Consider the following 19986-nt stretch of genomic DNA (forward strand, 5'->3'; position numbering starts at 1 on the left):
TCCATGCTTTCAATAAGTTCAATTATGTTTTTCTTATTGTTTAGATGAATTTCTAATAGTTTCAAATAGAAATCAGGTTCTAAATTAGTGAATGGGTTTTTCTGAAAACTTTTCTAACCGCATTATTAATCTAGGTTATGATGCGTTCTTGAATTGTCTCAATTCAACCGAATCATAAGTGTTTAATTGTATAAGAACAACCAATTATGAAATATATAATTTCTTAGATCACAAAGAATTTTATATCGATATATGGAAACACCCTGATGCCCTAGTATTTACATTATTGATTTATATGGAAACACCAATTATTATTATTCTTGTTAACAATCACCAAGCAAAAGTATTTTTCTTCTTTACCCAAAATTTTGTTTAATTATATTGTCTTTAAATCTATCTTGCTCCTTGTGGTTCAACCTCGGTACTTCGAAAATTATATTGCTACGATCTCCTGCACTTGGGAGTGAGCAAGCATAGAAGCAAATGGTCTACAACGACTTTTTTGTGACGTTCAAAAATGTTGCAACAGAGCCATCGCTATAGGTCTATTGCGACGTTTTTAAAAACGTCATTTATAACTCTTTAACGATATTCAAAAACTTTTAGTGACATTTTTGAAAATGTCACTAAATAATATAACATTTTTGTTTATAATGTTGGAAAATATATCTAGCGACCTTTTTAAAACTCCGCAAATAATCAAGATGTTTCAAAAACATCACTATAGCATTTGTCCTCTTACTTTTTAGCAACGTTTTAAAACGTCGCTATAGGGTTGATTATTTGTGGCATTTTAAAAACGTCACTAAAATCTAACTTTAGTCAGATTTTTTGTGTAATTGTGAGTTGCTAGGTAGTGTTAACCATTTGCAAGATGAGTGCCAAAAAAGAATAGAAAGGGAGAAGGGATTGGGGGCAATGAGAGAGATGCAACTATAATTTTGTTCATAAGCATTGTAAAGCATGGTTACGAAAATAAAAACTTAAGGAGAATTACAGATGAAAGACCTCTCCATCCACAATAATGAAGCTCATCCAGTTGCTAAACACAACATTTTTAATATTAATTTAACAAAATTTGGTCAATCAGATGTCAAGGGGAGAAGTGTTTTTTTTTTTCTTCAAGTTTGAGATGAAGTGTCATTTCCCCAAATCTTAAGGGAGAGGAATGTAATTACGTCTTTGTCTTTTGTTTTTTTTTTTTTTTTTTTTTTGTTTTTTGTTTTTGTTTTTTGTTTTTTGTTTTTGTTTTTTGTTTTTTGTTTTTGTTTTTGTTTTTTTTTTTTTTTTTTTTTATCACAAGCTTCTATTTGTTTTGTGTTTTTGTTTTTATTTAGAGTGATGATAACATTTTTTTATCCTAACTTTAAAAAAAAAAAAATTCAATTTCAGATAAATCCTATTTTCAAAATACACGTTTTCAAAATTCTTATTTCACAAGAAATGTGTACGAAAATGTATAATAAGGATTGCGTAGCACATGCTTCTATTCTCCGTTGGTTTTTTATTTTTATTTTTTCACATTTTTTCTCTTTTTATCAAATTTCTATACTTACTAAATAATTAAGTAAATGCTAGGTACAAAAAAAAAAAAAAAAAAAAACCCTCATGTTTTTTGGAATAATTTTAATTCAATAGGATTAAGTGTCTGTTTAGTATTTTGTAGTTTGTGGTAACTTATTTGTTAAATATGAAATAATAAGTATAGTTTTTTGATAGTTTTTATGTAAATGTGTTCTAAAAGATAAATTTTATTTTATTTTTAAAGTTTATGTATTAATTTGATATTACTAAATTATGATTTAGCTTCTCTCTACATTAAAAAAAAAAAAGGTTCTCTCAAACAAAAATTATGATTTACTTGCTTTCTTTCTTTTTTTTCCTTCTTTTTTTTAAAAAAAAAAAAAAATAATTTTTAATGTGAAGGCTTTAGCTTGCAGTGAGGAGCACCCATGGGCCACGTGGTAGATGATTAGTTAGTTTGGACTAGGCGTAGACCAGCCCAATACTTATATAAGAAATCAAGTAGTGCGTCATTTTAATGGACCAAGAAGTGAGATTGTTTGGTTAAAGAAGAGATTGCAGGGCAAAAAGAAGCGTTTATTCACTCTTTTTGTTTGATGGAAGGGAAGTGGACCATATATATGTTTTGACATTAACATTTTCTTAAATATGATTTTAAAAAAAAAGTATTTTCTAGAAAATTATCTTATTTTACATTATTTTAACTTTCTTTATTTAATTTAGTATGAGATTGAGTAGTTTTCCACAAAAATAAAGGAAGTTAAGAGCTAGTTTTTTAACTCATTTTAAGGGCACAATCAAACATAGGAAAATGAATTAGTTTTTAAGAAAATACTTTTGAAAAAAATAATTTATTTTTTAGAAAATGTTAATAACGAAACAAACAAAATAGGAGGGAAAGCATGAGGAGGGTCATATTGATTATTTGGAGCTTTGATGTATTTGGTCATTTTAAAAGAAAAACGCTAAAGATATTTTGATATTTTAAATAAATATTAACTAATACTAAATTTTGATCTATATTTAAATTGTTTATGATATAATGTAATCCAATCTATTCATTTAAAAAAAAAAAAAATGAATGAATATGATTTAGAAACTATTACAGAATAATTTTATAAACCCTAAAAACCTCACCTAAAACCGTCCGCTAATAATATTTGTAATTAAAAAAAAAAAAAAAAAACTAAAACTGTTTTTAAAATCCTAACAGATGAAAATTAGCCACTTTACCCATGCAACATACCTTTCACACATATTGAATTATAATAATGTACTCTTTTTCAACCATCAAAATTTGAAGAAACCAAATTTTGTTCTTGTAAATCATCTGGACAAAGCTTATTTTCACAATAAAAAAGAATAAATTAGTTTTTAATGCATAAATATATTTTTATCCAATAAACAAAATAAACTACAAACTTATCCACAATACACAGGCTTTACACGATTTAGTAACAAAATCTATCAAGTTTAGAGGGATCGCCCACATCTGATAATACATCCAAGGGAGAAAGCCAGAAAACAATAATAATCAACCTCCTCAGGAGAAAACAAGCATAATAGGTTAGGACTTAGGATATTTCCTATTCTTCAATTTTTGTTACTACTGTATTATTAATTTTTGTTTGTCTTAACTTGGATAGACTAATTCTAGATTTTCCTATATTTTATGTCGTTGTGTCTTTGGCCTAGAAAATGCTATCCTTTTTCAAAAGGGTAATGGGTTTGCTAATGTCAACAAACTAAGTTGAGGGATTAAATAAATTGGTAAACTATGTATTTGGTATCCATCCTTTACACTAGATTTCAATTTGAGATCTAATATTTCAATTATGTCAATTTAGTCCATACCATTATCTCACTACAAAAAACAAGAGCTATAATGATGTTTTCAAACACCACTATAAGTCCTAAAAACGCCGCTATAGGTCCCTTTGGACTATAGGGGCGCCACAAAACACCACTATTGTTCCGTAACTGTAGAACTAAACCCTAAACGGAAATTTTAACACCACTATTGTACTGTAACTATTGTACTGTAAAATGCCACTATAAGTTCATACCCTATACAGCAATTTTGGATGGAAATTGTGACGTGACAAATGGAAAAAATTAAAAATTATTTTTCATTGATGTAACAATAAACTACTTTTTTATTTTAGGCATTTGCTACTACAACAATTTCCATCTAAAGATAATGGTAGTGACTAAATTGACACAACACTACAATGTTAAAAATCAAATTAACACAATTGAAAATTTAGAGACCAAATTGAAATATGTTATTAATGATAGAGATCAAATACATCATTTACCCTTAAATAAATTAACAGTCTTTTTAAATAAGTTAAAAAAAAAAGCTTGCACAACAGTTTCATTTTTTCTTTTAAATGAATGCATCCAAGTTTTCTTTGTTTTTGGATAACCATGCACTACGTATGCACAATACTAGTTTCTTTTGTTCATTATTAGTAAATTAATATTATAGATTGAAATTTGGCGTGATTTAATATGATAAAATCTCTTGTAGTTAAATAAATATATGTACTCCAAAAAATTGTGATCAAAGCAATCCCACCTATTTCAAAAAATAATTAAAAAAAAAAAAGAATTTTTTGATGTCTTGATCTATAAGAAAAAGTAATTATTATGAAACCGGTACCATAGTTAATCCTAACTTTTATATATACACAAAAATTATACTCCTCTCTCTTGAAGTTTGGGGAAATGATATTCTACCCCAAACTCAAAGGGAAAAATAATTTTCCTTCAATTAACATCCAATTGACCAAACTTTATTAAATTAATCTTTAAAATGTTGTGTATTAACATGCCCTCTGCTTGAGGGCATGTTTTCAAAATTATCTTACTTCATAATTAAATTCATTGTTTTAAAATTTTAATTATTAAAGTGTATTTAAAAATATTATGTTTGAATTTTACTTAGTATTTTTTTTCTTTTTTCAATGGGTTATGGAAAGATTTGCCATTACAAGTGTTTTAGTACTTGATAAATTTTACATTTTTATTCTAAATTTATAAGTTTTTTTTTTTACTAACTATTGTTAAACTTTTGTACAGAAATTTTTATAAAAATTTAGAATAATTCATTACTAATATAAACTTGTCATTGTTGATTATCATGCCTCTCCCCTCCTGTGCAGAATACATAATGAAACAATGTGCAAAAACATGAAACAATGTGGGGCCGAATATATCATCAAACCTACTGCCTATTATATTCAAATATTTGAAACAATGTGCAAAAAACATGAAACAAACCTGTGCAAAATACATAATGAAACAATGTGCAAAAACTTGAAACAATGTGGGGCCGAATACATGATGAGACAATGTGCAAAAACATGAAACAATGTGGGGCCGAATATATCATCAAACCTACTGCCTATTGTATTCAAATATTTGAAACAATGTGCAAAAAACATGAAACAAACCTGCCTACTGGAAGTTTAGGCACTACGTAACGTGAATGAGATGAACCTTGAAAACACGTATGAACTACAGAGAAGAGGGATGGGTCAGAGGCGGCAAAAGCAATAGGGTTTTAGAATAAAAAATATTTTATCTCATATCTTGTACTCTTGTGTTTTACTTTAAATATTAGTGATTTAGAGTTTACTAAATTTACAATTATAGTCTTTATTAGTGCGGGGTGGGGACGGGGCGGGGCGGGTTGGGGATAAAAATACTAAATTCATCCCCACCCTGCCCTGGGGTGCGGGGACAAAATATTGTCCCATTCTCGCCCCACCACCTTTGCGGGGCAGAGAAAACCTGCACGGGGTGGGGTGAGGCGGGGCAAAATTGCCATCCTTAACAACGGGGATAACAAAATTGCTTTAATAATCTCCAACCCCCTTACTCATTCCATTTGTTTTGACATTAAAATTTCTAAAATATATCACTGTTCAAAAAGTTTTTTCTTAAAAAATATTTCATTTTCCTATATTTAATAGCAACTTTTATCTAAAAAAAAAACACTTTAAAATGAGTTGGAACTCATCTGACTCAGACTCAACAACTGACTCAGACTCTATCAACTATTCGTCGAACTCTTTCTTTCTCTGCACAACCAGTTCTTAGTTTCATCAGTCTGACAATTAAACTTCTCAGGTTAGAGATCGTATTGTTCATCCAATTTGTTTTGCACTTATGATTTATGTGTTGGATTGGACGATGTTAAATCTTTGCTTGTCTTAAGTTTGTTGGATTAATCACTTGGTTTGACCCACTTCATTTTTCATGGTCTAATTGAAAATTGACGTGAAAATTTGACATGCATATATGTATGTATGTGTTAGTGTTTGTGGGTATTTGTGTGTCTGAAAGTATGCATTTTTGTTCATGGGAAGTGCGCTGTACAAAATCAAACTAGTTCACACGTATTATAATGATAGTTTTAAGTTTATAACTAGAGGCCATCCACAACTGTTCAGCCTATGAAATATTGTAGTAATTGATTTGGGAAAGAAATTATAATGCTATTTGTGGTTTATGAGACAATGGAGAAAGGAAAAGAGAATTGGAATTTTGTACATATGGGTTAGAATGTTTGTAGATTTCTATGCTTATACCCTTGTCTTCTGACTTCTTGGTAACCAAATGGGCTTCAAAAGAATGTGAAGCGTGTGATGAATTATATAAAATGCAAATGGCCTGATGTGGTTGTTCTTTGTTTAATACAGGAAAGATGTTTGAGGGGAAGGAGTTGGGAAATGGTCTCGTTGAAGAAGAGAGGGAACTTTCTAAGTCTTCAACTAATAAGGTACTTGGTTATATACTGAGACAGCTTCTCCCTTTTACTTTCTAAGGACTACAATGGAACTTTCTCTATATGTTTGAAAGGTTTAAATCGTGTATACTGTTCTTGAAAAGGTGAGGTGATTTCTGTTTATAGTTGTCAAGTTTTTTAATTAGCTTTTCTGCCTACTTTCTAAACTGCTGCAACATTTAGATGTGTTGTACTCAGCGGTAGAAATTCCTTTCTTGTCTTTCTGCCTTTGGTTGTAAGCTAATGAGTATAGCTTATTCTATATTAGTAATGATGCTAGTTATGTCTATAGAGAGAGAAATCAGCAAACCTTAGGCATTTTTTCTGTCATTTTGATTATTTATTACTTATTTAACTTTATTGTCTGCTATCTATAATTCTGTAAGTTTTCAGAACAAATGAGTATAGAATTACCCCTAGGCATGAGTACTGTTAAGTAAACAACACTGAAATATACAGGTGGTAGCACATACTTTTATTAACTTAACATAAAATTTTAACTACATTACAAGAGGGCAGATAATCAATCCCATCTTTTTTGTTGGCAGAGATATGGTTTATCCCATACTTGGCCGATTGTTGAATGCCTTTTTTTGCATACAATGTTTATATTTACCTTTTCTTTTGATTGGTAAATTACACATGCACCCGATGGGTCTTGAAGTTGAGGTAGAGCTAATTGTCTTTGTATTTACTTTTTGCTGCTCCTCTATCCTTTCATCTTCACCTCTCTTTCTCTCTCTCTCTCTCTTGTTTTGGAGGGGGGGGGGGGGGGGGGGGATGCTATAAATCATCTTCACATCAGTGGAAATAACTACATCAACCCTGAAATTTAGGCTTTTAAATATGTGAGTAGCAAGTCATGGCTAAATCAAGTGCTTGGGCATCTACTCCATTGAATGAAGGGATGGGCCATTATAAATAGTAGAAGTAGATACAAGTACAAAAGTGTATTTTACTTGGATTTTGCTGTGCAGATTACCATCTCTATCCTTAGTCAGCTTCATAGGGTTCTGGTTTTTCATATGCAATTTTATCCAGAAAAGTTCAGCATTTTAGACATCAAAGATGTTTGTTGTCTCTGAAAGAGTTGCAAAGGTTCTCTTTAAATCTGTTTAAACCATACTATGGAGGTTTTATTTATTTAGAAATCTTTCATAAATCACCTTGCAATGGTTTTTTTTATAAGAATTATAGTCTCCAAGTTGCTAATCCTTCTGGGGGATCATAGGTCTGTTCCAATTAATTCAGCTGCAAAATCTAACTGCTATGGGTTATGTTCTAGAATGGTCTCGGGCTTGGGGACTCATGACTAGTGATTCTCTCCCTTGTTTCATTAGCTCTCTTTCTCTTTGTAATTAATCTGTGGATTGGTTTTCTTTTTTGCTTTTTCTTTGTTTCCTTCTTGTATCTTCTGGGTTTGCTCTATGTTTTTCTTGCATAGAGTAGCCATTCGTATATATAACATTCTTACTTATCAAAAAAAAAAAAAAAATGTTCTAGAGACGTATGTAAAGACATTGTTGCAACAAGTAATGCGTTTATGGATGTAATTGGCATGATAGGTGGGCTTTGCCATCAAGTTATCATTTTCTAAGTTGATCTCTGAAATCTTTTTAGCATAATCGTTGATGCAGTAGATGACACCACAGTTTTGAAATCCAGAGCATTCAAAGAACTGGAAAAGGTAGAGGTTGGGGTTCAACCGAGGTCAAACCATGACAAAATAAAAATTATTAATTCAATTACATAAAATAAATATAATAGTTTGTGACATAAAGACACATTCGAGTTCCCACGGGTGCATTTTATCAAATTTTTTCCAAAACACACTCCCCTAAACTGGTAGAAAAAACCAGCTTGGCCTCCGGTTTCTGGTGAACCCAGTTGAACTAGCTGGTCCAGTTATGAAAACTATGGATGACACAACTACTTTTAAGATTACAGAAAGTAGTCAAGTATTCTTTTTCAATATTTTGTGATACGACTCTAACTGACAATTGTTTTGAGCTCGATGTTTCAAACCCTTTATTGCTTGTCTAATATTTTTTTCTTTTGTTTGTCTAAGGTTGACCCTGGTAAACCTGCATTACTGACCTGGCAGCGAAAGTTAAACAGTGAGGGAAGTGCCCTTTCTGAGTTCACTCTAAGTTTGAAAGAGAGAGTTCAGATGGTATGCTTACAGATTTAGATTTAATACCTTTTCTCTTTGGACCCTTAAAATCCTTTGCTTCTCTTATTTTATATAATCAAGCATATATATGTGTTAATTGCTTTTTTGAAAGGCCTAAGGACATATACACACAAACACATACATGCAGATCTACATACATACAATACACATGCACACATATCTGTTGTGTATGTATGTGCTTATGGTTTCCTTCACAGATATTTTTAACTTGCTTATATTTCTGCATCCTTACCATGGTCTTGCTGATGCATCAGAATCACATGACAAATTCACGAACTTTAGGACCTTAGCCCCTTTATTATGGTTTCATGGGTGCCAACTATATTGTTTGTTATATTTGGTAGGCTCCAATATTATTTCGGATGTGGCACCATGTCCGAGAAGAGGCTGCTAAAGGAAATGTAACTTTCTTTCTTTTTACCTATCCAGCTTGTATTGGTGCATTGGTTATGGTAAGGGATCCTTGAGCATCTTTCTGTTCTCTTTGCAGGGGGTTGCTATCAATCTATTTGCTAAACGCCTTGTAACTTCTTGTCATGGCATTCCCTTAGGTGGTATAGGGTATGTGTTCAATCTTAATCACTCATGATAGATGTTTATTACTATATAATGTAACAAAAAAGCCATACATATTATACATTCTTTAATACATATACTAGACATTTGTGTTTCTAGTAGAAGATATTTATTATTGAACATTATATAACTTTATGTGAAGAAAATGCCAATGAGCTCTAGCTCAAATGGCACCTTCTCCCCTTGTAAAAGTAAGTTTGAGGGTGAGGTTATGGGTTTAAGAGCCACCAGGTGCATTTGTAGTTGACCAATTAAAAAGAAGTTTATGTGAAAAAAATGTGAAGCTGAGAATATTTCCTCACATTGTTTGGCATTATCTTTACTAATTATAACCAGCTGAAAACTTTCGGATCTTACCCAAATTATTGTATATTGCTTCTTTTTAGTGAGTTTTAGAACATAATCATCTCTTGTAAAAATATAATGTTCAGCTCAGGCAGCATAGGAAGGAGTTACAGAGGTGAGTTTCAGCGCTGGCAACTATTCCCTAGAAAATGTGAAGAGAAACCAGTTTTAGCAAATCAATTTTCGGTAAGTTCAATGAATATATTATTGAAGTTTTTTATCATTGATATGTTGAAGGAGATATTATAAATATTACTTTATCTAGGGCTATGTTTTTTCGAGTGTTAGAGACCTTGTGTAGCTGTCAAATTGCAATGCCGTATCTGTCTTCCCAATTTAACTAAAGAGGTGATATGTTGAGGCATTCCTTGGCCCTATCTGGTCCATTTATCCTAAAACAGCTATTATCATAATGCTTTTGAGGACAGATTCAACTGTTTTAATCTGTTTTTGAACTTTTAAGAAATAGGTTTAAAGTTTTACTTTGTTCAAAGTAGAGTGATTTATGCAGCAATGAGAAAGAGTAAGTTGATTTAAGTTGAGGAAACAAAAAGAGAGAGGAAAACAAAAAATAACATTACTAGAAGTAGTAAAATAGGACACGTAAATTACGGAAGTAACAAAGAGTATGACACCGGATAGAATAGAATGGCAGTAAAGAGTTCTTGTGGTCAATTTTTACTAGTTTGTTGAGGGTCCATAGGACCATAGGTGATACCAAAATTTTGGAACCAAGGCTTGATTGTTGTCGAAACAAAGAAATTAAAGGAGACTTTTAACACATCTTTTTTTTATGGATCTTTGGTTTGGAATTTAGTTCTGATATTATCTTTAAATAAAATGCACGTGGCTGATTTGGTCCTAGTTTACACGTTTTACAAAGAAATATGAAGGATGATGTCATCCATGGCTATGAGAAATTTATACAATATACAGGATATGTGACCCTAGATGGTGGGAAATGGTCAAAGACTTTCAATGGTTGATCAGAAAATGTTGGGATGTGTCTTTGATGAAAAGCTCATTGAAGCACTTAATGTTACTTAGATCAATTTTTGTTTCTATTTTCTATAGTTGATATTACAGTTGATCTTTCATTGGATGGAAATAAAATGAAGAACGGAACATCTGTTATCATTAGTATCTTTCATTGGTTATTATCAAGTTTCTGCAAAATTTGGAATACAAATACCTGTGCAGGTTTTTGTTAAGCGCTCAAGTGGTGAAAAATATTCAACAGTGTTGTGCCCAGGGAGCCCAGAGGTGCTTAAGTAAGCAATTATTAGCTGCACTGTTAATTTGAATGCTTCAGAAATTCTTGAGAGCTTCATTTCATTTGTGCTTGAACTTACTGAATACTATGTCTTCCACAGAGAAACTGATGTTTCAGGGATTGGATCTTGGGACTGGAATCTGAATGGAGGCAACTCTACGTATCATGCTTTATTCCCAAGGTCATGGACTGTATATGAGGGTAATCGTTTAGTGGTATACTTCTCAGTCTACAATGATCTTTATCATGGATAATTTGTCTCATGCATTGGTCACCCGGTTCTTTTTAAATCCAGGAGAACCTGATCCGGAACTTAAAATGGTTTGTCGTCAAATTTCACCTGTTATCCCCCATAATTACAAGGAGAGCAGCTTCCCTGTATCAGTTTTTACTTTCACGGTAGGAAAGGATCTATTAGATACATGGTTGTCTATATCAGATATATAGTTAGCCTCAGTATTGAGTTGTGGTTTTAATTTTCTTCAGCTGTACAATTCTGGAAAGACTGCTGCAGATGTTACCTTGCTTTTCACATGGGCAGTATGTCTCCTTTTCATGTGTTCATCACTTTCAAATTTATGTCCTTTGGTTCCATACATATGTTAGTTGTATTTCTTTAAAGCTTTTTCCTTCTTGGAGTTACCAAGTATATTTTATGTAGATTCCTGAAAAGAATCTGATGTGCCGGAAGTCATTAAAACTAATGCAAAATCTTCTTGTCAATGCCATTTTAGAATTCTGTTGGGGGGCTTTCTGAATTTTCTGGTCAGCACTTCAATTCAAAAATAATGTAAGAAACTTGTCATTTGCTTGACTTCTTCTTTATATATCTTACCTTTTCTTTTATTGATTTTTGAAATTATAATTAGATACATATGCGTCCTTGTGTTTGTTTGTGAAGGATTAGATATTTGTGCCAGCATACGTGTGTGTGAAGATTGCTTATCTATTTTATAGCATGCCAATTGTTTATGCTAACCCATAAGATTATTTATTCTGCTAGGATGAAGGATGGTGTGCATGGTGTACTTCTACATCACAAGTACGCTCTTTTCAAATCTTCCCTTTGTTTGATCAGTTCAATCATTATATGGTATATGTTCTAATACTCTCCGTGCAATACCCCTCACATGCCACTACAGGACTGCAAATGAACGCCCACCTGTGACTTTTGCAATTGCAGCAGAGGAGACTGATGGTGTTCATGTCTCTAAGTGCCCTTACTTTGTGATATCCGGTAACTCTCAGGGTATCACTGCAAAAGACATGTGGCAGGAAATCAAGGAGGTTGGTAAACTTCCCACATTTTACATGCACATTCCATTAGAAAGGTTCTGGTGGGCGTAGTCAGTTGTCTGTAGGTTTTACTGGCGTGAGACAAGTCTATAGGGCTCTTCTTTAGAAAGTTTCCCTTCCTTACCAAAATAAAAAATAAAATAAAAATAAAAGACATCTCATCAGTTTCCTACATTTGCACATTCGTGCCAGGCTTTTAAGTTTTAATCCTACTATGTATTCACAACTCATGAAGGATTTTGGTTTCAGCAGATTGTAACCTGATTAATTAATATTGCCTGGCTTTTTCTTGGTGACAGATTGGCTGTCTTATCTCTTTTTTATTTACCTGAACCAATCATCTTCTTTTCACCTTTTTATCTATGATTATCATGAGCTTGAAGAAGAATAACATATCTTGATGATTTTGGTTGAAAAAAAGTGTGGGAATCAAGTGGGATTTGACTTTCTTTGAGGTAGCCAGCCTCCAAAGAAGAGGAAAGGGGATTAAGTAGAGAGCCTAGAGGGGAAATAGAGGAATTTGTATCAATGTTCAATATAAGACTGATTACATAGCTCCTAGTATTTATACTAGGGATCTTACACTGCAAGTATCAAGAAAAAAGCTCAAGATTGTCCTTTTAACCAACTATTGAACAACTACTTTGTAACTATTTAACTATCTTGGCTTTTGTCTTGCTCTTTGGTCATATCCACATGTGTCCTTAATTGGGTTGGACTAGACTTGTTGCACTTGGTTTAGCTAAATTACAATTTCAGTCAAATCTGACAATTGGGTTCGTAGATCAGAAACTATAAGATTTGGCATTATGCCTTAAGAATATGAAACTTTTACTGTCTAAGTGAGATTTGATAAATAACATTGATCTCAAAATCTGAAGTTGCGTATAGATGAAATAATCATTTAACAACTATTTTAAAAAGAATTTTCTTTGTGTTTTCACCTTTGGTAGTTTTGCCTCTCCCGTCCCACTGTCAGAGGGACATTTTCAGTCTTAAGGTTTGTTTTTTGTTTTCTTTTGTTGTTGTTGTTTTTGGTGGGGAGGGTGTTCGGTACATGATGATGTTTATATTTTGATGCTGGGAGTACAACCAAAATTATTTTTTATTTAAATTTTGTTTGAAATCTCAGATTTAATTTTTTTGAATTTTGAATTTCATACTTTTCTAGAGTTTTACTATTGAATTTTGAATTTAATGTTGTTCATGATTTTATGGAATGTAACTGAGGCTTGATGTACTTCTTGATGCCTAGTAAAGAGAGGCTCCAAGAATGGCTTGAAGCATTGAAATTTGAAATAAATTTTTTTTTTTTCATTTGAGAAGTTTTTCTAAGTTTGGTGGTGATTGCAAGCAACATGGGTGCTGAAGTTAGGCAGATTCTAGGTAGTGAATAGTACAATTTGTCTTTTCTTTTTTTCTTTTCCCTTTATCTCTATTTTTCAACCTAGCCATCCGGCATCAAATTTCCTCAAAGGAATCTGACCTATCTTTATTTCTCTTCTGTTATGCATAAAAAGAAATAGATTCATCTTCATTTCTCACATAACTTGATATGTGTATTTCTTTTCTAACAGTATGGTTCCTTTGACCGCCTTAGTTCCACGGAAACGTCAGTGCCTTCAGAACCAGGATCATCTATTGGGGCAGCCATTGCTGCTTCTCTTACAATTCCTTCGAATGCAGTACGTTCTGTAACATTTTCATTGGCATGGGACTGCCCTGAAGTAAACTTTTCGAGTGGAAAAACTTATTACAGGTAGCTGGCCAAAATTTTGTTTGAGAAATATCACATTTCAAAAAGTTATCTATTTGTTGAAAATTTTTATCAACAGGCGTTACACTAAATTCTATGGTACCCGTGGGGATGCTGCTGCAAAGATTGCACATTATGCTATTCTTGGTAATGTTCCAGTGTGTGTGTTGTACATTGATGATTTGTTTCAACTCTAGGATTTTAAAGTTTTATTCCATGTTTGAAAGCAAGAATATAAACTATAGTTCAACTCATATGTAATAAAGTTGGCCATAATGCCCATACGTTCATAAGATTTTTGATTGATAGGGAGTGCTAAGACACAAAATAAATTGTTTTTATTGTGAAGAAATTGTTACTTCAATGCCCTTAATTTTGTTTTATTCTTTCTGAATATAGAGAATGGCCATTGGGAGTCCCAGATAGATGCATGGCAAAGACCTATTCTTGAAGACAAGAGGTTTCCTGAATGGTGAGTTTTGACGTGTTATTTGTTGTGCATGTATAGTCAGGTTCTAACTTATTCTGATGGTTTTCTACAGGTACCCTATAACTCTCTTCAATGAGCTCTATTATCTTAATTCAGGGGGGACAATTTGGACAGGTATTGTGGAGCTTGTCTTTATGTTTTAGGACAGCATTGTGTGCACATCCTGTTTGCATGAGGTTTACTCTATTCTATTAAAGCTTAGCCAACACCAAAGTTTTGGGACTAAGACTTGGGTGGTGTTGTATCAATAACGTTTTTGTGATTGTTGACTCAAGTAAGTAACCACAAGTTAGTTTTTATTTTTGCAGATGGATCACCGCCGGTTCATAATTTAGCAAGCATTGTACAAAAGAAGTTTTCCCTTGATAATTCCAGGCCAGGTTTGAAAGACATAATTGATGTACCCCATCAAAATGATACCGCTAGTGATATTCTTGAAAGGATGACTTCAGTACTTGATCAAATCCACACCACAACTTCATCAAACTCTGCATTTGGGCCAAATCTTCTTCAGAAAGGAGAAGAAAACATTGGGCAATTCCTTTATCTTGAAGGTATTGAATATCACATGTGGAACACTTACGATGTCCATTTCTACTCATCTTTTGCATTAGTCATGCTTTTTCCAAAACTTGAACTTAGCATCCAAAGAGACTTTGCAGCGGCAGTAATGATGCATGATCCCAGTAGGATGAAAATTTTATGTGATGGAGAGTGGGTTGGTAGAAAGGTGCTTGGAGCTGTTCCTCATGATATTGGAATGAATGACCCATGGTTTGAAGTAAATGCTTATAGCCTTTATAACACTGACAGGTGGAAAGACTTGAATTCAAAATTTGTCCTTCAAGTTTATAGGGATGTGGTTGCCACAGGCGATAAGAATTTTGCACAAGCTGTTTGGCCCTCTGTTTATGTTGCAATGGCTTATATGGAACGATTTGACAAGGATGGAGATGGGATGATTGAGAACGAAGGCTTCCCTGATCAAACTTATGATACATGGTCTGTCTCTGGTGTGAGTGCATACAGTGGAGGGTTGTGGGTGGCAGCCTTACAGGCTGCATCTGCCATGGCACGCGAAGTAGGTGATAAGGCATCTGAGGATTACTTTTGGTTTAAGTTTCAGAAGGCAAAAGCTGTGTATGATAAATTATGGAATGGTTCTTACTTCAATTATGACAGCAGTGGCAGAAGTTCAAGTTCATCCATTCAAGCTGACCAATTAGCTGGACAATGGTATGTTGTGACTGAAGCAATTTTCTAGATATTTTTTTAATATCATATTCTTTAAGAACATTAAGAATGGTTCTTTCAATTTATGATTGCATATGCGTGTGCGTGTGCTTACTTATCCAATTTTTACTTTTAAAATCAGGATAAAATCCTCTGATTTTTTTTTTATCCAAGACCAGGGAAATATCTTTAGCAATTAGCATGTGCACGAAATGGTTTCTGGTATACATTATGCTTACACTAGTCTCCATGTGGGACAATTTCTGGATTTATCTAGAGCCTATGTTATATTTTGTATAGAAATACATATACAGTTGCATAACTCCACCTATGTCAGTGCTTTGTGTCATATATTTTGTTCATTGCTAGTCCTAAGCCCAGAAAAGGAGGGGGGTGGTTGTTGGCTGACAGTTAGCATAAAATTTAGTTACTTTATTATGAATATAACCCATACAGACACAAGTTGGGGTATCCTATACTAGCAGCCAACTCCAAAATTTTGGGACTCTTGGATTTATTGCTGTATTGTGTAAAAAATAATTTTTGTATTTTTTTTAAAAAATGTTGGAGAACTAAAGTGCCCATACTCTTGACCTTAAAATGGTCTTTTTTTTATTTCATTTTATTTTATATTATTATTATTTTTTCTGTACTGTGTCATGCGTGGTTATTTTATTTCTTTCAGTAACAATGGTGGTGGATTAGAAGTTTCTGCGTATTAACTCTGTAGGTATGCTAGAGCATGCGGTCTTTTACCAATTGTTGACGAAGACAAGGCCAAAAGTGCACTAGAAAAGGTCTTTAATTACAATGTCTCAAAGTTGAAGAATGGAAGGTGGGGAGCTGTCAATGGGATGTTACCTGATGGAAATGTTGACATGTCATCCATGCAATCAAGAGAAATATGGCCTGGAGTCACATATGCTGTTGCTGCAACAATGATCCATGAAGATATGATTGATATGGCATTTCAGACTGCAGTTGGAGTCTACGAAGCTGCATGGTCTAAAGAAGGACTTGGGTGAGTTAGCTCTTCGTTTGCCTTTTCTTCTAGAATTAGTTTGTTTTATTAACTCAAGCAGCTCAAGATAAATAACCAAAAGCTATTATGACTGTTTGTCGCATCAAACAAAGTGAACTTTGCTCGTTTTGTTTTCCTTGCTTTTGATAAGGATGCTTGGTTAATCCTATATTCCTATTACTCCTCCCCCTCCTTGCAATATATATATAGAGTACATTTAGATACAACTTATTTTTGCTAAAATTTAAAAATTAAAAATTGAAAATACTGTAATAAACTCATTTTTAAATGGGTGAATAGTATTATTAGACCAGTAAACAATACATAAACAACGCGTGAACAATATTTTTTATCCCCTGCATAATGCTTACACGTGATGTTACCGTTCACACATTGAAAAAAAAAAATATCGGCAGAAAACGCAAACGATGGGTTTGGAACGCGGATCCAAACCCACACATAATTGTCAATCTTGTACAAATTTTCGTGCAAAACCATGTCATTAACTGTTGGTAGATTCAATAGTTTGCCTAAATCAAATTGATATTTTCTTTGACTTTTCGGCCTGATAAGATCCAAACCCACACATAATTGTCAATCTTGTACAAATTTTCGTGCAAATCCATGTCATTATTCAATAGTTTGCCTAAACCAAATTGATATTTTCTTTGACTTTTCGGCCTGATAAAATCATATCACTTATGCAACTTTATATAACTATATATATATATATATATATATATATAAGCGTGAATGCGAGAAATCACCGTATTTTGGTTTCGTGAGCCTTTAAGTTTTTTTTTTTTTTTTTTTAATAGTAGCTACAGTACCAAGTGGCACTGTAGCTACAGCAGCTACCATACCAAGTAGCTTTTTTTTTTTTTTTAAGTCTTCCGTTTGTATTTTTTATTTTCTTTTATATATATTGTTATACTGATACAACAAATTTCACAATATTTTCACAATTATTGAGATGTTAATTTTTTATAAGTCAAAATAAAATAAAAAAATATAAAACTGTGACCAACTACAACTGAAAATAAATGTTTTGTGAAAATATTGTGACACTTATTAGGTGAATGTGTAAAAACTATAGTTTGTTCAATATATACATTTTTTTTTTCAATCATCGATTTGTGCACTTTTTTTTCTACTAACCATATAAAAAGAGGCAATGCCTTTACAGGCCCCTTTTGGTGTAGTGAGCCATTTCCCCCCCCCCCCCAAGTTTTGAACAGTTGCTACAGTGCTTTGGTTTCGTCAACCTTTGCACTGTAGCTACGGTGCCTAAAGAGGGTTTTTTTTTTTTTTTTTTTTTTTTCCCTCTAATGCGCTAAAGCACTGTAGCTACAGTGCTTTGGTTTTGTCAACCTTTGCACTGTAGCTATAGTGCCTAGAGTTTTTTTATTTTTTATTTTTCCCACCAGTAATCGGTTTGTGTGTGTTTTTTTTTTCTTTTAAAATATTTATGTAAGCTGGTATATATATTGTTATACTGACACAATAAATTTCACAATATTTTCACAATTATTGACGTGTCAATTTCTTACAAGTCTACAGTATTTTGGTTTTGTGAGCTTTTTTTCCTTTTTTTTTTTTTTTTTTTTTTTTTTTTCTTTTTTTATAAGTTTTGAACAGTAGCTACAATACCAAGTAGCACTATAGCTGCAGTACCAAGTGGCATTGTAGCTATAGTAGTTTTTTTTTTTTTTTTTTAGTCTTCCGTTTGTATTTTTTTTTTCCTTTTATATATATTATTATACTGACACAACAAATTTCACAATATTTTCACAATTATTGAGGTATCAATTTCTTATAAGTCAAAATGAAATAATAAAGTATTAAAATATGAAACTGTGACCAACCACAACTAAATATAAATGTTTTGTGAAAATGTTGTGACACTTATTAGGTGAATGTGTAAAAACTATAGTACTTTTAGTTTGTTCAATATATACTTTTTTTTAATTTATTTTAATCATCGATTTGTGTACTTTTTTCTACTAACTATATAAAAAGAGGCAATGCCTCTATAGTGCCCCATTTGGTGTGGTGAGCCATTCCCCCCCCCCCCCCCCCCACCCCCCAAAAAGTTTTGAACAGATGCTACGGTGCTTTGATTTCGTCAACCTCTGCATTGTAGCTACAGTGCCTAAAGTTTTTTTTTTTTTTTTCAAATGTGCTAAATTACTGTAGCTACAGTGCTTTGGTTTCATCAACCTCTGCACTGTAGCTACAGTGCCTAGAGTTTTTTTTTTTTTTTTTTTTTCCTCTAGTAATCGGTTTGTTTGTTTGTTTTTTTTTTTTTAATATTTATGTAAGCTGGTATATATATTGTTATATTGACACAATAAATTTCACAATTATTGACGTGTCAATTTCTTACAAGTCGAAATAAAATAATAAAATATGAGAGTGTAACCAACCACAACTAAAAATAAATGTTTTGAAAAAATATTACAACACTTATTGTTATCATAATATTTTCACAATTGTTGAGATCTCAGTTTCTTATAGATCAAATAAAAAAAAAATGCTAAGTCCACAACATTTTAACATTAATTTCTATAGTGCCTTAAGTGTGTGTGTGTGTGTGTGTTTTGTTTTTTGTTTTTTTTTTTGTTTTTCTTCCTTCAAGTATGCCAATTGGTTTGAGATTTGTTTTTGTTTTTTGTTTTTTGTTTATTTAAGATCTTTATATGTTTACTTTGTACTTGCAATGCAAGTTTACATTGTAAATACACAAAAGTGGTTAATATTATACACATTTGCACAAAAAATGGTAAATATTGTACAAATTTTGCAAATGTGAACAAAATTTGCAATTTTTTTGTGTCTACCATATAAATTTACATTGTAAGTACAATGTATACATAGAGATATTGTGAAAATGTTGTAACGCATGTGTCAATTCCTTATGGGTTAAAATAATATAAAATAAAATAAAATAAATATCATACCAAGATCTAGCACAACTAAAAATTTGACATTTTGTTGTTATTACAATATTTTCACAACTATTGAGGTGTAAGTTATAGGTCAAAATAAGATAAAATATATATATATATATATATATATAGGACTGGGATCCTTCATGGTTGAAAAAAGAGGTATTGTGAAAACGTTGTAATATTTTGTTGTATTCATAGATTTTTTTTTTTTTTTTGGTTGGTTTAGTCAAATTTAGTAATCTATATATAAAAAGAGTAAACAGGAAAAGCTATCATAGCTTTGTTACAGTAGTTTTGACTTGTTCAATTTTCACTGTTTTGCGGGCCTTTTTTTTTTTTTTTTTTGGTGTGAATGCATAAAGCTGCAATAGATTTGCTATATTATTTTTGGTTTGCCCAATTCACATTGTTTTACATTATAATAAAATATTAACACAATAAATTGGCACAATATTTTCACAATTTTTGAGATGTTAATTCCTTATAATTCAAAATAAAATAATAAAATATCGTACTACAGCCAACGTCCACA

General features: G+C 32.1%; 1 protein-coding gene across 14 annotated transcripts in view; it reads left to right on the top strand.

Annotated features, from left to right (window-relative positions):
* LOC126716049 (uncharacterized) overlaps positions 1-19986 on the top strand; it is a 120077-nt gene that overhangs the window by 34870 nt on the left and 65221 nt on the right. For 4 of the 14 annotated variants that reach the window (XM_050416953.1, XM_050416960.1, XM_050416958.1 and 1 more), the window contains exons 1-2: positions 5511-5661; positions 6234-6313. In XM_050416953.1, the coding sequence (XP_050272910.1) occupies positions 6239-6313 (75 nt within the window). In that variant the 5' untranslated portion in view covers positions 5511-5661; positions 6234-6238. Of the gene's footprint in view, positions 1-5510; positions 5662-6233; positions 6314-7651; positions 7674-8387; positions 8493-8857; positions 8915-9003; positions 9075-9520; positions 9621-10634; positions 10706-10807; positions 10923-11002; positions 11107-11193; positions 11309-11441; positions 11498-11710; positions 11750-11849; positions 11995-13580; positions 13763-13838; positions 13907-14158; positions 14232-14301; positions 14364-14557; positions 15486-16167; positions 16504-19986 lie in introns of those variants that run through there. The other 10 variants (XM_050416955.1, XM_050416957.1, XM_050416954.1 and 7 more) reach the window with 9 other exon arrangements.

This window comes from Quercus robur, chromosome 2, assembly GCF_932294415.1.
Source record: "Quercus robur chromosome 2, dhQueRobu3.1, whole genome shotgun sequence".
NCBI classification, from domain to species: Eukaryota; Viridiplantae; Streptophyta; class Magnoliopsida; order Fagales; family Fagaceae; genus Quercus; species Quercus robur.